At 43.9% G+C, this 13,451-nt stretch overlaps 1 protein-coding gene across 1 annotated transcript; it reads left to right on the top strand.

Annotated features, from left to right (window-relative positions):
• Positions 1–529: 529 nt before the first annotated feature.
• Positions 530–13,016, top strand: LOC117808450. The gene is made up of 10 exons (XM_034678206.1): positions 530–767; positions 3,771–3,916; positions 4,753–4,834; positions 4,962–5,097; positions 5,227–5,432; positions 5,582–5,718; positions 5,816–5,957; positions 6,064–6,345; positions 6,435–11,601; positions 11,717–13,016. The coding sequence occupies exons 1-10, from the start codon at positions 642–644 to the stop codon at positions 11,725–11,727; spliced, it is 6,435 nt and encodes a 2,144-aa protein (XP_034534097.1). The 5' UTR covers positions 530–641; the 3' UTR covers positions 11,728–13,016.
• The last annotated feature ends 435 nt before the right edge of the window (positions 13,017–13,451 follow it).

Below are 13,451 nucleotides of genomic sequence, written 5' to 3'. Positions count from 1 at the left end.
TTTGTTTTGGCCTTAGTAAAAGTGTTTTGCTAATGTAATTTTGTTTTATAAAATGTAAATGTGTCTCCAACTTTGTGAAAGTGTTTGATCTTTTGTAAATTTGTTTTGTCCTTCAGGGGCCACTGTAGCTTTGGGATAAAAACTGGTTTTCAGATCTCAAGATTACAATCGAAATTCACTTATCTTTGCAAACGTTATAAAATGTGTGGTTGCAATTCCCAAATAAATGTCCTTTTTTAGATATTAGGATTTAATTCAAACTCTTTTTTGCACATTAAACGCATCAGATAATTTACATGTATTGATTGTATTGTGTTTATAACAGCAAAACCACTCTAATAGCTACATTCATCACTTTTCTAAGTTTTTAATATACGCAAATATTAGCACTCATTAACGCGCTGTGTTTGTGTCTGCCATGTGGTTTGTGGCGCATGTAATTGCACTCTCCTAATGCCGTGCTGGCGGGGCTTCATTAGAGGCGCTTTGCTGTAATTACAGAGCTCAGACCCCGCCTGTGTACGGTGCACGCTGCGTTGCGAAAGGAGCGCCCCCTTCACGTTGGCAGCGACCAATCAGCGCCGTCGGAGCAGGATGTGTTGTGTGGTGGATGCAGCTACGAGCGAGGCCAGACAGGCAGTATGGCGGAGGAGGGCAGTGTGTACGAGTTAGAGGGGCTGGAGGGACAATTACTGAGTTTGTTCAGCCGATACTCGAATGATGAGCTGCGAGCCGATAGTAAACCGTTCTGCACTGACTTCTGCAAGGTAAGGGACCGAAGCTGAAGCTGGTTTCAGGGCTTGTTGTCGAAGATAAGAGCGTTTATCAGAGCCGACTCCCCTCCCCCAGAAGTGGCCGTTACACCACTAGCATAGTCAGCTAGCTTGTCCGTACTCGACTTAGGAACAGAAACACTCTTATAACGCCTCCTAGAAATCCCTTCTAACAACCAAGGGTCATATTTTCATGACAACATGGAGGCGTTCGAGTCATTTAACACGATATTTTAACACACACTTCACTGCATTGCTAGCATGCTAACACGGCTAATCAGCTGCCAAGCTAGCCCAAAGTTAGCCCAGTTAACACGGCGATGTTTACCAAACTATGGACAGCACAACTTCCTGTGCACACTGGCAACACAACGAGGAGCATTTCACTACCAAGGAGCTCAGCTGAGGTCGGCTAATGTCGAATTAAAGACTGTCCTGGTGTTAAATGTCTGCATTGCTAAACATGTACCATAAAATCGAACTTGTAATGTGACTTTTTGACCTGTCACAGCCTCTAACAACACCAGGGCATGTCTGTGTGCTACTGACCTGAGAGGCCTTTAAAATGTGTGGTGTCACAGTGTGTTCCCACTCCTGTAATTGTTACCTAATGCTGTAACAGTAGAGTAATAACACCAGTAAGGTACGTCTGTTGCTGCAGTCCATTTAAATGGGAGTTAACAGGGATTGCTGGGGCATGATTCCCTTATTTACACAGATTATATGGAATTAAATTCAATTTTAGAGGAAGAAAATGTGTAAAATGGTGGGCAATACATATATTTTTTACAGAACCTAGAATGAAAATGCATCACATTAAAAATGACAACCCAAAAACACATAAATATCCCATTTTCCATAGATACATGCATTAACATAGTTTTTGTTCTGATATAAGGTTATCAAAAATATTCTGGCATTGTTACATGACTGTTCTGGTGTTTTGATTACAATCGAAATTCACAGGTTATCTTTGCAAACGTGGAGGGAATCCATGCTGGTGCATGTCTCCCTCATTTAGACTGATTTTTTGTATTTTGTTAATTTTTATAATTAGTAACTATATTGATTGTGTTACTTTTTAACAAGAATAATGAACAACAAAGACAAAACAAATAAGATGGACTATGACAACATCAGATAAGATATTCCTGTATTCGTCCCACAACAGGGAAATGTAAGTGTTACAGCAGCAAAGTAAACAAGAGCATATATAGCAATTATTAAAAAGTTATTAGCAATTAAAAATATGCATATCTTATATACGCAACTAAATAAGTGAATTTACAAATATTTACAAAAGCAGTGACGCGGTGGAATGTGCAGACTTGTAGCATAGGTATAAAACATTGAACAGAACTGAGAAGATGAGTAGAAAACAAAGTATTGCACATGTAAGACTATATGTCCCATATCGTCCCATTCCAGTTTAATTTCCCCAACATCTTCTCAAAAGCAGCAATTCCTGTCTGTGTAGGAGTATGAGTCTCCTTCCAGAATCTCAGAATTAGTCTGGTCCAGGTTATGAAACCAGTTGTTAATATTCCAAATCTAGATTAACTCAATTTCTGTCCCTGAGGAGACACAGCTGGGGTGATCTGGGCTGTTCACATCCTAACCATTCATCCATATATCTCAGAAAGCTCCTCCATGACAGGGATACGTTCTGTTTTACATTTCCAACACTTGCTGTCTTTGATTAAACCCATACTGTAGAGCATTGTTGGTGTGTAATAGCACCCATGAAGTATTTTGCATTTAGACTGTGATTAAGAATAACATATAAAGAAACACATGAAATGTCTTGCCTTGTATCTTTGGTGTCATCCCTCTCCTGCCTGTAGTCAATCATGTGTGTTGTTTGTTGCTGTCTCTCTCCTGGTATAAATCTGTTATGTGCATGCATATTGTCATAAAAATGTTCACACTAAGAGACAGAAGTGCAGCTGCAGAGAGCATGACAGTGTCTGCAGTGAGTCATGTTTGCAGCAGACGAAGCATTTCCTGAAACCCTTTGCTTCTTCATAAGCCAGTGTTTCTTACAGCGTATTAGACACTCAGTAAGTTTTATACATTTCATGAATATAAATGGGCAACGTGCATATTACCTGTGCAATGCAAAAAATGACTGCCATGTAGTAAAACTGTTGATGCAGAATAAACCTGGTGCATATTTGATGATAAAAGACCAGGTGATGAGATGTATAAACACAGACACATATAAATGAAACTAACTGTTGACCTGAAGATGATTGTATTGATTTACATTTATTTATAAAGCTAGAAAATGACAACAACATTCTTACCAGCACCTCTATAAGGTCCTCTTCCTCGTGTCTGTCGGCATTTTCTTCTCACTCAACCAGTCCATGTTGCAGTTTGTGTTTGCTCTGTCGTTTTCCTCAATGTGGTCAATGTCTCTTTTCCTCCGCTCGTTCTTCCCTCTTCTTGTCTTCTTTTCTGTGCTGCTGATTGGCCCGCCATGAACCACCAATCTACAGATTTATGCCCTCCAAATAAAAATGGATTGATTTGATATGTGTGATCAGGTTTTCCCTGTTGTTTTGGAGGCCAGACCAATCAGAATCAAGTATTTAACGCAGCCAGGTGGGCATTAACCTAGTGGAAGAAATGTTCTTATTTGTCACTAATCTGTTGGCGCACTGTTCAACTTCAAGGCTTTATAAGAACTCTGCATTCACAAGCGTGGCTTTATAACCCTCCAAACTTCAGTGACGGCCTTCATTAATGTTGTGTACTCGCTCGTATGTTTACACAAAGGCCTGAGAGCATCATTGTTGACATTCACGGGATTCCATTGGTGGTCGAGAGTGATGCCTGCTGTCTCCACCAACAGAGGGCAACACAGACACGTCATATTACAGATTTGACAGTGTAGTTATTGTATGAAGGAGTAAAGGGGCGGTTGTAGCTGCAGGGGTGTTCTTGATGTGGATGATCTTTAACTCTTCTTCATTTTGTCTTGTCTCCACACAGCTCGTGGAGGAGTACACCTCTCGCTGGCAGGTGCCGGTGCCTCAGCTCAGGATCCTCGAGATATCGCTCATATACTTCACTCGAGCCGCCTCCTTCTTCACCCCAAACTGTGATCATGTGCTCCACACACTCAGTAGTCTGGCCTTGTAAGTACACAGCACTCGTGTTGATGCCACAGATTTTACTCACTGCTTTGAAGAGACTCGATGACGGATCAATCAACAGTGGTGTAAAGTCCTGGGATCCTAGAGTTTTTTTATGGCCTGTGTTTGCTCCAGAAATACTCAAATTTGCACGACACTTTCAAACTTGTAAATGAATGAAATCAGATGTTCATGTTGTGTTGAAGGTAGTAGAAGTTACTCACTGGTTTGATTGTGAATGAATGAAAGTGTTTATCCCCCCCTCAAAGAGCTGACTTTGCACAATAGGCTTGTTTTAATATCACTCATAAAACATTAAGCACACACACGCAGTGGAAAACATACAGGGCGTTTATGAGAAAAGGAAAGAAGTCATTTTAATCATTAACATGTTTTTGACACACACTGTGAGAAACCATTTTAAATCAACTCGATACAAAGACTCTCTCTATACTCGCGTGTACAGTAAATAAAGCTTAAGTTGTGTTTATGTGTCGTCCACCTCTGGAGTGCTCTTTTATATTCGGGGACAGCTGGTGCCAATGTTTATAGAACTGAAAGATGATCTTGTTTGTTGGCTCCCACAACTCACTGTGAGACAGAAAAAGGGCCTGGCATGCGGCCAGCTTTGACCCTACACCGTCCGGCTCCCTCAGGGCTTCCCTCAGCCTCTTGAATAAGTGCATTCCTCTGCCCCTTTACCACAGGAGATATTTATACGTCCATACACACAGTCAAGAGTTTTATTAAAATACACATGAATGTATTCATGAGGAAGGCTAAACTGATAACAGAGGGGTTATGTTAATGGAGGCCAAACTGTTTGGATCTCTTCACAGGAGTGTTTTTGAGTTGCTGCTGTTCTTTGACCAGAAGGACTTCCATGAGGAGCCGCTGAAACACTTCACTGTTACATTCCAGGTAAGAAGACATGTTGGATAATAAAGTTTTATTTTAGCTTTAAAAGAAAAGAATCAGAGCATTAGTGTAAAACAGAATCACGTTGCTCTTTATAAAACATTACATTTTGTGGTCCTCACTCCTCCAGGAATGTCATTTGGCCCTTGGAAGGCATCAGAATGTTCACTTACTTCAGGTGGAGCGTTCGGTTCAGGGCGGTGGACCTTGGGCCAGCTCAGTCTTGCAGGCAATCCTCAGCGAGTCCAGTTTACCTCAAAACGAAGGTTTGTACTCACAACAGTAATCTGATTTGTTGTCTCTGAGTTTCCTTGACTTCTCCCTAAAACAAGCTGTTGTAGTTGATCCTTTCTGTCAGTCACTATTCAACGTGTTCCCTCTCTCTCTTCCCTCAGTGGATGGGTACATCAGCTCCGAGCTGCCAGTGTTCTTCGAGCTTCGGGTACGCTACCTCTTATCCTGTGAGCAGCGGGTCAGTGAGGCCGTGGCCCTGGCTAAGCGTTGTTCTCGGCATCCGGCAGCAGGACAGCACTTGTTCTTCCTCCAGGTCTACCTCACGTGGCTTCTCAAAACTTCACAGCATGACTGCCTACACAGAGAGGTGGGTGGACCGTACGCTAACTACTTACTCATGTTTTAGCAAAATGTTGTACATGTTCTCTCCAGCCTGCTGTGTGTTGATACCTTAGTTTTAAGTGTGAGGATGATCTACAGGGCTGCACCAAAGCTCTTACTATCCTATGTTTTCAGGTGGCTGACCTAAATGGCAAAGATGCAGTTCACATCATCTGTAGTTTGGAGTGTGAAGAGAAGGATGAGTTTCTGCTCGCTCTGTGCAGAGCTTTCCTCTCCCAGCAGCTCCGCAGGGGAGACATGTTTTATCTCTGGTAGGTTACATTCCACATTAATGTAATGTTTACTTTTTTGTATTAATTTCCCTCACTTTGTGAAGAATTGAGAACAACTTTTACTTCTTCTCTGCAGTGATCTGGTCTTGGTGTGGAGTAAACTTCATAGCCAGTTGAAGACATCCAAGCAAGCTCTACTGGAGGAGTGTCATCAGCTGATGCTATCTGCCTCCAATGTCAACTCAATCTTCCCTTTCATCAGAGCCATAATGCAAGAGGTAGGACACACATTTTAAATGCAGTTTATTCTTTAAGGTCTCTCTTCATATATCTGAATTGAGTGGATCTGTTTGTACTGAAAATCTTTTGTCTGTATGTGTCCAGCTGGGTGAAGATGGTGTCCAGTTCTGCGTGGAGCTTTGTGCTAATGCCCTGGAGTCTTGCCTTCCCTGTGATGTCATCACCAAGTCCCTAATCTACAAAACCATCGCTGGCTTGCTCCCCAGTGACCTGGAGGTGTGCCGGGCGTGCGCTCTTCTTGTTTTCTTCCAGGAACGCTCTGTCGAGGCCTACAAGATGGTCTACCTTCTTTACATGCATCCCGATCAGGAGTACCACGTGGAGTCCAGCCCCATCAGAAATCACATTCGATTTGAAACCCTGCAGGTAGAGCATCTTATACATGAGTCATGATGGTGAAATGTTAACAGTCAGTGGTGTTGTATCATAACTTTTTCTTTGCTGTCTTTCTTTAGGTTTTGAAGAAGGATCTGTACTTTGACCCAGAGTTTTGGAACCTCATCACGCTGCGGACCAACTGTTTGAAGCTGATGAGCGAGAAGGTGGTCAGCGCCGCCCTGGAAGAAATCATGGAGGACAAATGGATCCTTAAATATTGCACCAAAGATTCTGCTTTCCGGCCAAGCACATCCTTATGTAAGAAAGAGAAGTCTCAGACGTCATGTAAGAAGCGGCACCTCAAAGAAGACACTGACGCAGCATCCAAGAGATTAAAGATCGGCCCCGGCAGAACACGCCTCAACAGTGACCACAATGTAAAGAAGAAAGGCAACCAAGGGTCACGACCTTTGAGGGATGCAACCTCTAAAACTTTGCGGCGTTCATTCTGGCAGCTAGACAAACTACAAGACAATGGAGAAGTTAGACGCACGACGCGACACTCAGAGAAGAACCCACCAAAACGCAGAATTAGGACACCGAGGTGGCTTCTGGAAGACTCAGGAACTCTCGACAAGAACAACGTTTCCAGGATGAAACAGCATCAAAAGCACCACCAGTCCTCCGTCATCAAGAGGATGGAAACAGGTCAAATCAAGGACAATGTGAAACACAAACCTTCCATGAACTCTCATTTAACAGCCAAGGAAAACAGCAAACACCAGAAGGGAATAAGTTTGGACAGTGTGAAACCGGCCAACCCTCCACAAGTCATTCTGGAGCTCTCTTTGCCAGACAATGAACTGATGGGTACGTTTAATGAGGAGACGTGTCATAGACAGAGAGGCTTTCCTCAGGTGCTTCTTTACAAACGGACAGTGAAACTTCCTGACGAGCAGCAACCGGCGAAGACGGTCAACGGCAAAGAGGTGATTCTCAGAGCGCGGGATCCAGCCATGTTCTTACAGCAGCTGCACTGTTACGCTCGGCGGCAGAAAGGAAAAGGCAACGGGTTGAAGATGCAAGGCTCCGTATCAACAATCACACGCTCCTCGGTGCAAGGGAGTCCTCCAAAAGATCCTCAGAGGAAGCCTTCTGAGAAATCTGCCACCGACGCGAAAGGTGGAATTGTCACTCGGACAAAAGTAAAAGAGACTTTAGAGAAAACCCCTCAAGCTCAAACCACAAAAGCAGCATTACGAAAGACGTCCTCAGGCAGAGAGCTCTCTGGGAAATCTGTTGAGATGAAAGACACCAATGCGTCACGGACGTCAGCTGAGTCTGACGTGACAGAAGCTCCAATGTTGGATAAGTTCCTGCAAGGTAAAACCATTACTTCCTCAGAAGAGCTCTGTGAAGGCTCTGCTGTTGAGATGAAAGTCACTATCGCATCGCAAACCCTGACAGCCGGCAAAGAGGGCCAATCCCAAGGTTTAGATAAGGTCTCCAAAGCTCACAAGGTTAGAGAAACTTCAGAAACCACAGCTTCCACTGAGGTTTCTCAGACATTAACCGTCACTGATGGATGCCCAAAAGCTCGAGCTTCTGAAGATGTTCTTAAGAGGCAGGAACAAGAGCCTGTGTCACCCTCCTCTCGGGCTGAAAATGACAAACACCTCGCAGCGCAAGCAAAAGCAGACACTCCAGGGTTGCTTGCAAATCTCAGTAACGGCATTCCTGACGTGGATGTCGCAAATATGTCACCGAAACTCTCAAAAGAACACAAGCTTAGTGAAAAGGACACACACCCTGGAGGGTTAGCCGTGACTCAAAACAAGGCGTCCTCTAGACCTGCAGACCAAGACTGTATGAATGACATATCTGCTCTGACGTTAGTGACAGAGATGGTGACTGAACTTTCTTCAGAGACGATTACTCAAGACATGGAGAATCAAAAACCACAAGGCCCAGATGTCAGTGCCTCCAAGGGATCCAAGGCTGGAGGTAAGCCTAAAGTTCCTCACAAGTTAAGCTCCACCTCCAGCGGCTCGGCACAAGAGCTCGGGGCATCTAAAGTTTCTGACATGCTCATGAATAAAGTGTGCATTCAGGATATGGATGAAGAACTAACTGAGGACATTGACGCTGTAGAAACGGAGGAATCCAGGCTAGAGTTCTGCTGTACCTTCTGCCAAAAGGTGTTCAAGGGAAGCCGCGTTGTAGCACACGCTATGTTCCATTATCGTAAAGACGAGTGCATGTTCTGTCGGACTGTGTTCAAGGACGACCTCCTCGCCATGATGCACCTGTCGGATCACATCGAGAAGCTAAAGAGGATCAAAGACGCATGCAGTAAAAACACGAGAGATAACCAGCAGTCTGAATCCAAAGATATCTCCACGGCTAAGACCCCTTCCAAAGCCAAACCCACAATTGTTCCTCCTGTGCCCCGCAGCAGAGGGAGACCAAGAAAATGTACTATTCCTCCTACGTCCACGAGTACTCCTGATTCAACTCCATCTGGATCCAAAAGGTTAAGATCAAATAACAAGCCAGAAGAGGAGAAACACAATAAATCAACGCCTGTCAGAAGTAAAAGTCCTGTGCACAAGGTGAACGGTCATATCGGTGAGAAGAAAAAGCTCGGCAGACCGAGAAAGATCCCTTTGAACTCTGAGGAGCTCCCTACAAGTCAGAAAACCTCTCAAGAAAGTACAAGTGAGAAAGCTGGTAATCCAAGGTTGCATGAAGAACAACATTTAGACAGGGATTCTGCAACATCAGCTCGTTCTACTGAAGCCAAAACGAAGGAGACGGATTCTCTGCAGGTCCAGAAAAAAGCCACAAAACGAGAGAAGGAGATCTCAAAGAAAAAGATGGAGAAACAGGAGAAAGTCTGCTGTCCTGTGGATGGATGTGCTTGGTTTACAGATCGGTCCAAAAATCGCGTCGCCCTCCTGTACCACGCCCTCGAGGATCACGACGGGGAAGTCAAACCTTTAAAACTGGCCTTCCGTATTGGAAACGGAAAATGTAGTTGCTGCATGAGGGTTTTGTGGAGCTTCGAACACTTTCAGCACCACGTCGAGAGACACAGACTCACTCCTCGGTACCCTTGTCCTCATCAGGGTTGTCCCATCAGGTTCAAAACTGGAATAGAAATGAGACGCCATGCCAGGAAGCACAGTCCGCTGCAGGCAGCATGCTGCCTCCCTGGCTGTTCGCAACTATTTATTTGTCTCTGGGCGCTGAACCTTCATGAAAGAGACCACTATGCTTCCAGATCTTCTAATCCAGACTCGAATGAGCCAACAGGAGACAGACACAATCAGAAACAACCAGATCATGAGCGAAAAGATGCACCTGCTTCCACTTTGAATAAGACAGTGAGTGTAAAAGCTTCTCATAAATTAAAAAGACAAAACACACATAAATGTAAGATCAGAGGTCGTGGTAGACCTCCTCTTCAGACCAGTGTGAGAGCATCTTTGTTAAAACAGCAGGTGAAGGAGAGCGGGGAGACCCACGAGCCACACGTCCTGAAGAACCTCTCAAACAAGGACACATCCGAACATCCCTCTGGTCCTAATCTGAGGTTGAGGCAAACACTGAGGAAAGTCACAACTCCATCATCCCTGAAAACTCAGAGAGTGGTTTCATCCTCGCTGTTCAAACACAACATTAAAGTGAGGCACAAAGTGAAGAAAAAGCAGGTCAAAGTGAACACGAAGGGTCCGAAGAGAAGAGGGCGTCCTCCCATGTTGAGGAAAGCGGATGAAAACACTACCACTGCTGCAAAGAATGAAACGATGCTGGAGAAGAATCAGAAGAGCACGGATCAGCTGACGAGCTCTGCGAAAGAAGCCGAGGTCTCAAGTGACCGCCGGAAACAAACAGATGAAGATGTGAAAACTAAAGAGAGATCAAGTGATGGATCCAAGTCCAAGAGATCAATAAGCAAGCAGATCAAGAAAAATCATGTGAAACAAAAGGGTTTAAATCGGTCCATTGCCACCACGTCATCCAGCAAAACACAGAAGGTGACGATTAACAAAATGAAGAAACAGCATCATGTGAAAAAACGCTCTGCACCCGATCAGAACCAGAGTCGTTCTCCATCTTCAGAGTCGGATAAGTCAAAGAAGAAGAAGGATGGAGAGAGTGAAGCCAAAACGCAGATCATGGAGAAAGTGGTTATTCTGAAAGAGTCTGCAGTGGAAGAGCCAAAGTCAGTCGAGGTTGAAGCAGCAGGTGAAAGTCCGGCTGAAGAAAAGGGAAAGACGATTTCAGAAGAGACAGAAGAGACACAGAACAGCTCTGAGAACTCTGACCCCGCTGTCCAAGTAGAAAAAGTCAAGTCAAAGAAACTGCACGTTACGAAAGAAAAGAAAACTACGACTGCAACTTCAGACTCAAGTAAGACACACAAGAAGCAGAAAGATACTAACAAGAAGGGGGAGAAAAATGCAGTCAAAGGAAGAAAGTCAGAGAACAAAACTCCTCTAAAAAAGACATCCAAGTCCAAACCTGAGGTGTCTGAAGCAGCAGCTGAGAGCTCTCTTGCTGGGGAAGGAAAACCAAAAGAAGAATCCTCACATGTTACCATGGATGGCCCTGGATCCTCCGTCGCTGATGCATCAGGTAGCTCAAATGAAACAACTTCTCCACCAGCTGCCGATGTGGAGAAGACACAGACGGTTACAACTAAGAAAAAGTCAAATAAATCTAATGCCCCGAAAAGTGTAGGCCCAAACAAAGCAAAGAGGAAGCGAGAGGATGCTGGGAAAGAAGGAGGCACAAAGATCACCAAGAAGAAATGCAAAGATCCGAATGTTCCATCAACAGCAAAGAAGCCGAGGAAGTCAAAAAGTAAACCGGTTGAAGAGGTGAAAGCAGAAGGAGCAGAGAGCTCTGCACACCAGGAGGAGAAAACTTCCACTGACGCACCACAATCTGCTTTAACAGTCCGAGGGTACTCCTCAACAAACGGACAAGAGGGACACGAGGGCTCGAAGGCCGTGGATTTCAAACAAAACCTGGCCGAGTACGGGAAGAAGCCATACATGCGCGCTCCGCCTGAAGTTTACCTGGACGAGAAGTACATCACGATGCCAAAACGGAGGAAGGAGACGCTCCAGACGCCTCAAAGGGTCACCATCCAGGAGCAGGCGAAGGTCTCGGCGGCGGCGCAGAGACAACGATGTGCCAAGTGCTTCGCTACGTTCAAGAACGGCGAGGAGCTGCAGAGTCACGTTCAGAAGAGGAACTGCTCTGAACTGTTTGGATTCGACTCTGATGATGAGGGTGAGTGTGGAGTCTTTATCACTTAAATCTTACACACAAAGAATCCTGTATGCCAGAATGTTTCTATATATATATACACATTTGACTCATTATGTCCTCTCCTGTTTCATTTCAGGAAACAGTTGAACATCTCATCACGTCCACTCAGATCGACACTCTGGATTCATCGGCTGGTCTTTGGATTGCGTAGAGCTCCTCGCTGGATCATACCTCAAAGGATCAGTCCTCTCTTGGATGCCGTGTTTCATGACCGTGAGAACTGAAGGGTCACCTGACTTTTTACCGCAGCACGTGCCTGAAACGGAAGGCCTGGGAGCGGCCAGAAAACACACACATACCATCTAACCGACGAAGTGAACCGAACCGCAGTCAGACTGTAGTACTGAAGTGCCTGCTCTGGAACCGCCGTGCTGTTTCACGCCACTTCACCTGGTATGGAGATTGTGGCCTAAAAAAAAAGACTGGACTCTCGAAAGCTGTGAAGAAAAGAAAAAAAATTGACGCAAGACTACGAGGCTGCTCCTGCTTTCACTAGGAAACTTTTTTTTCACATCAGTAAGCCATATAACGCCATCGTTTGCTTTTTGCACTGTTCTCTCATAAGATTTCTTTCTGCTTCAATTTAAATAACGGAGACTGTTTGATGAACCGATCATCTTAAAGTCACATAATTTTACTCTTTGAGGTTACATATTTTTGAAGAGTGAGTCTAAACTTTGGAAAGTTGTGAAATTGCTGTATCAAAGTCTACTTTGGGAAGTTTTATGTATAATTCTTGTTTAAATACTAATCGTATTTCCTCAAAGTTCCCTCTGAGGGGTGATTAGGTCTGTGCTTGTCTTTATCATGAGTAACCAGTAGGGGTCAGTGTGCACCAATTCTCTTGGTTATAATAACAGACTTTGTCTTTTCATTTGCAAGACACAAATGATGATCTTAACTTTATTTCTGGACAGATTTTTACATGTACAGCTGCTCCTCTGTATTTATCACTGTAGTGACTCAACACATAGCTTCACTTCCATGTCCATCATACATCAAGCTGTATTTCCTTTAGCAATAACAGCCACAGACCGTGCCAGCAGAGCGGCTGACACCCCCGGCTTGTTTTCATTTTAATTGAATAGATTTTCTAATTTAATCTTAATTTCAAACTCATGGAGATGTTGTGATTTCTCATGAAGGGTGAATGTTCTTTTACAGGATTGGTCCACAGACATTGAGTAAGTGTTACGAGATTAATGGCACCAGTTTTTTCATGAGCAGCAGCAGCAGCAGCAGGTTATATTTATTTGTTTTATTTTCTATCTTTTGTAAATATTTGAAGAGTTACAATGGCTTATTATATAAAAGGGTTGTTGGAGGTGGGGTTTATATTTTGTTCTTGAAGAAAAAATAAAACATTTCAAATGGCATTTTTTAAACTGGCTTTATATTGGGCTCCAATACTGGACGGTGAGTAAACAGCTTAACCATTCATACATGTGTTTTATTTGAATGTACTTGAGATTTGTTTAGATAATGAAAACAAACCAGTGAAACAAACAGATGTTTAAAAATGTGATTATTCTCTCTCACATTTCCCGATCTGAGAGGAGCTGAACCGTCCAACGCCTGCAGGAAGACCTGGATCTGCACCAAGTGTATTCTCAGGCACAGACTCTCTGCATGGAAGTTTCAGGGTAATTTCACAAGAACAGTTTCTGGCATCACTCTGAATTAAAAGTGCACTTTGTTTTCATGTCCACAGAGTTTTTACAAGCGTAGATAAATGTGTAAGGTAGCTCTAGCTCTGCAGTAATCTCAGTAATTCTGTCCTGTTATCAGCTACTAATGCAGACAGACCAGAC

Source organism: Notolabrus celidotus, chromosome 24 (genome assembly GCF_009762535.1).
Source record: "Notolabrus celidotus isolate fNotCel1 chromosome 24, fNotCel1.pri, whole genome shotgun sequence".
NCBI classification, from domain to species: Eukaryota; Metazoa; Chordata; class Actinopteri; order Labriformes; family Labridae; genus Notolabrus; species Notolabrus celidotus.
The sequence above is the reverse complement of the archived record's forward strand: the minus strand, read 5'-3'. Positions and strand labels throughout refer to the sequence as shown.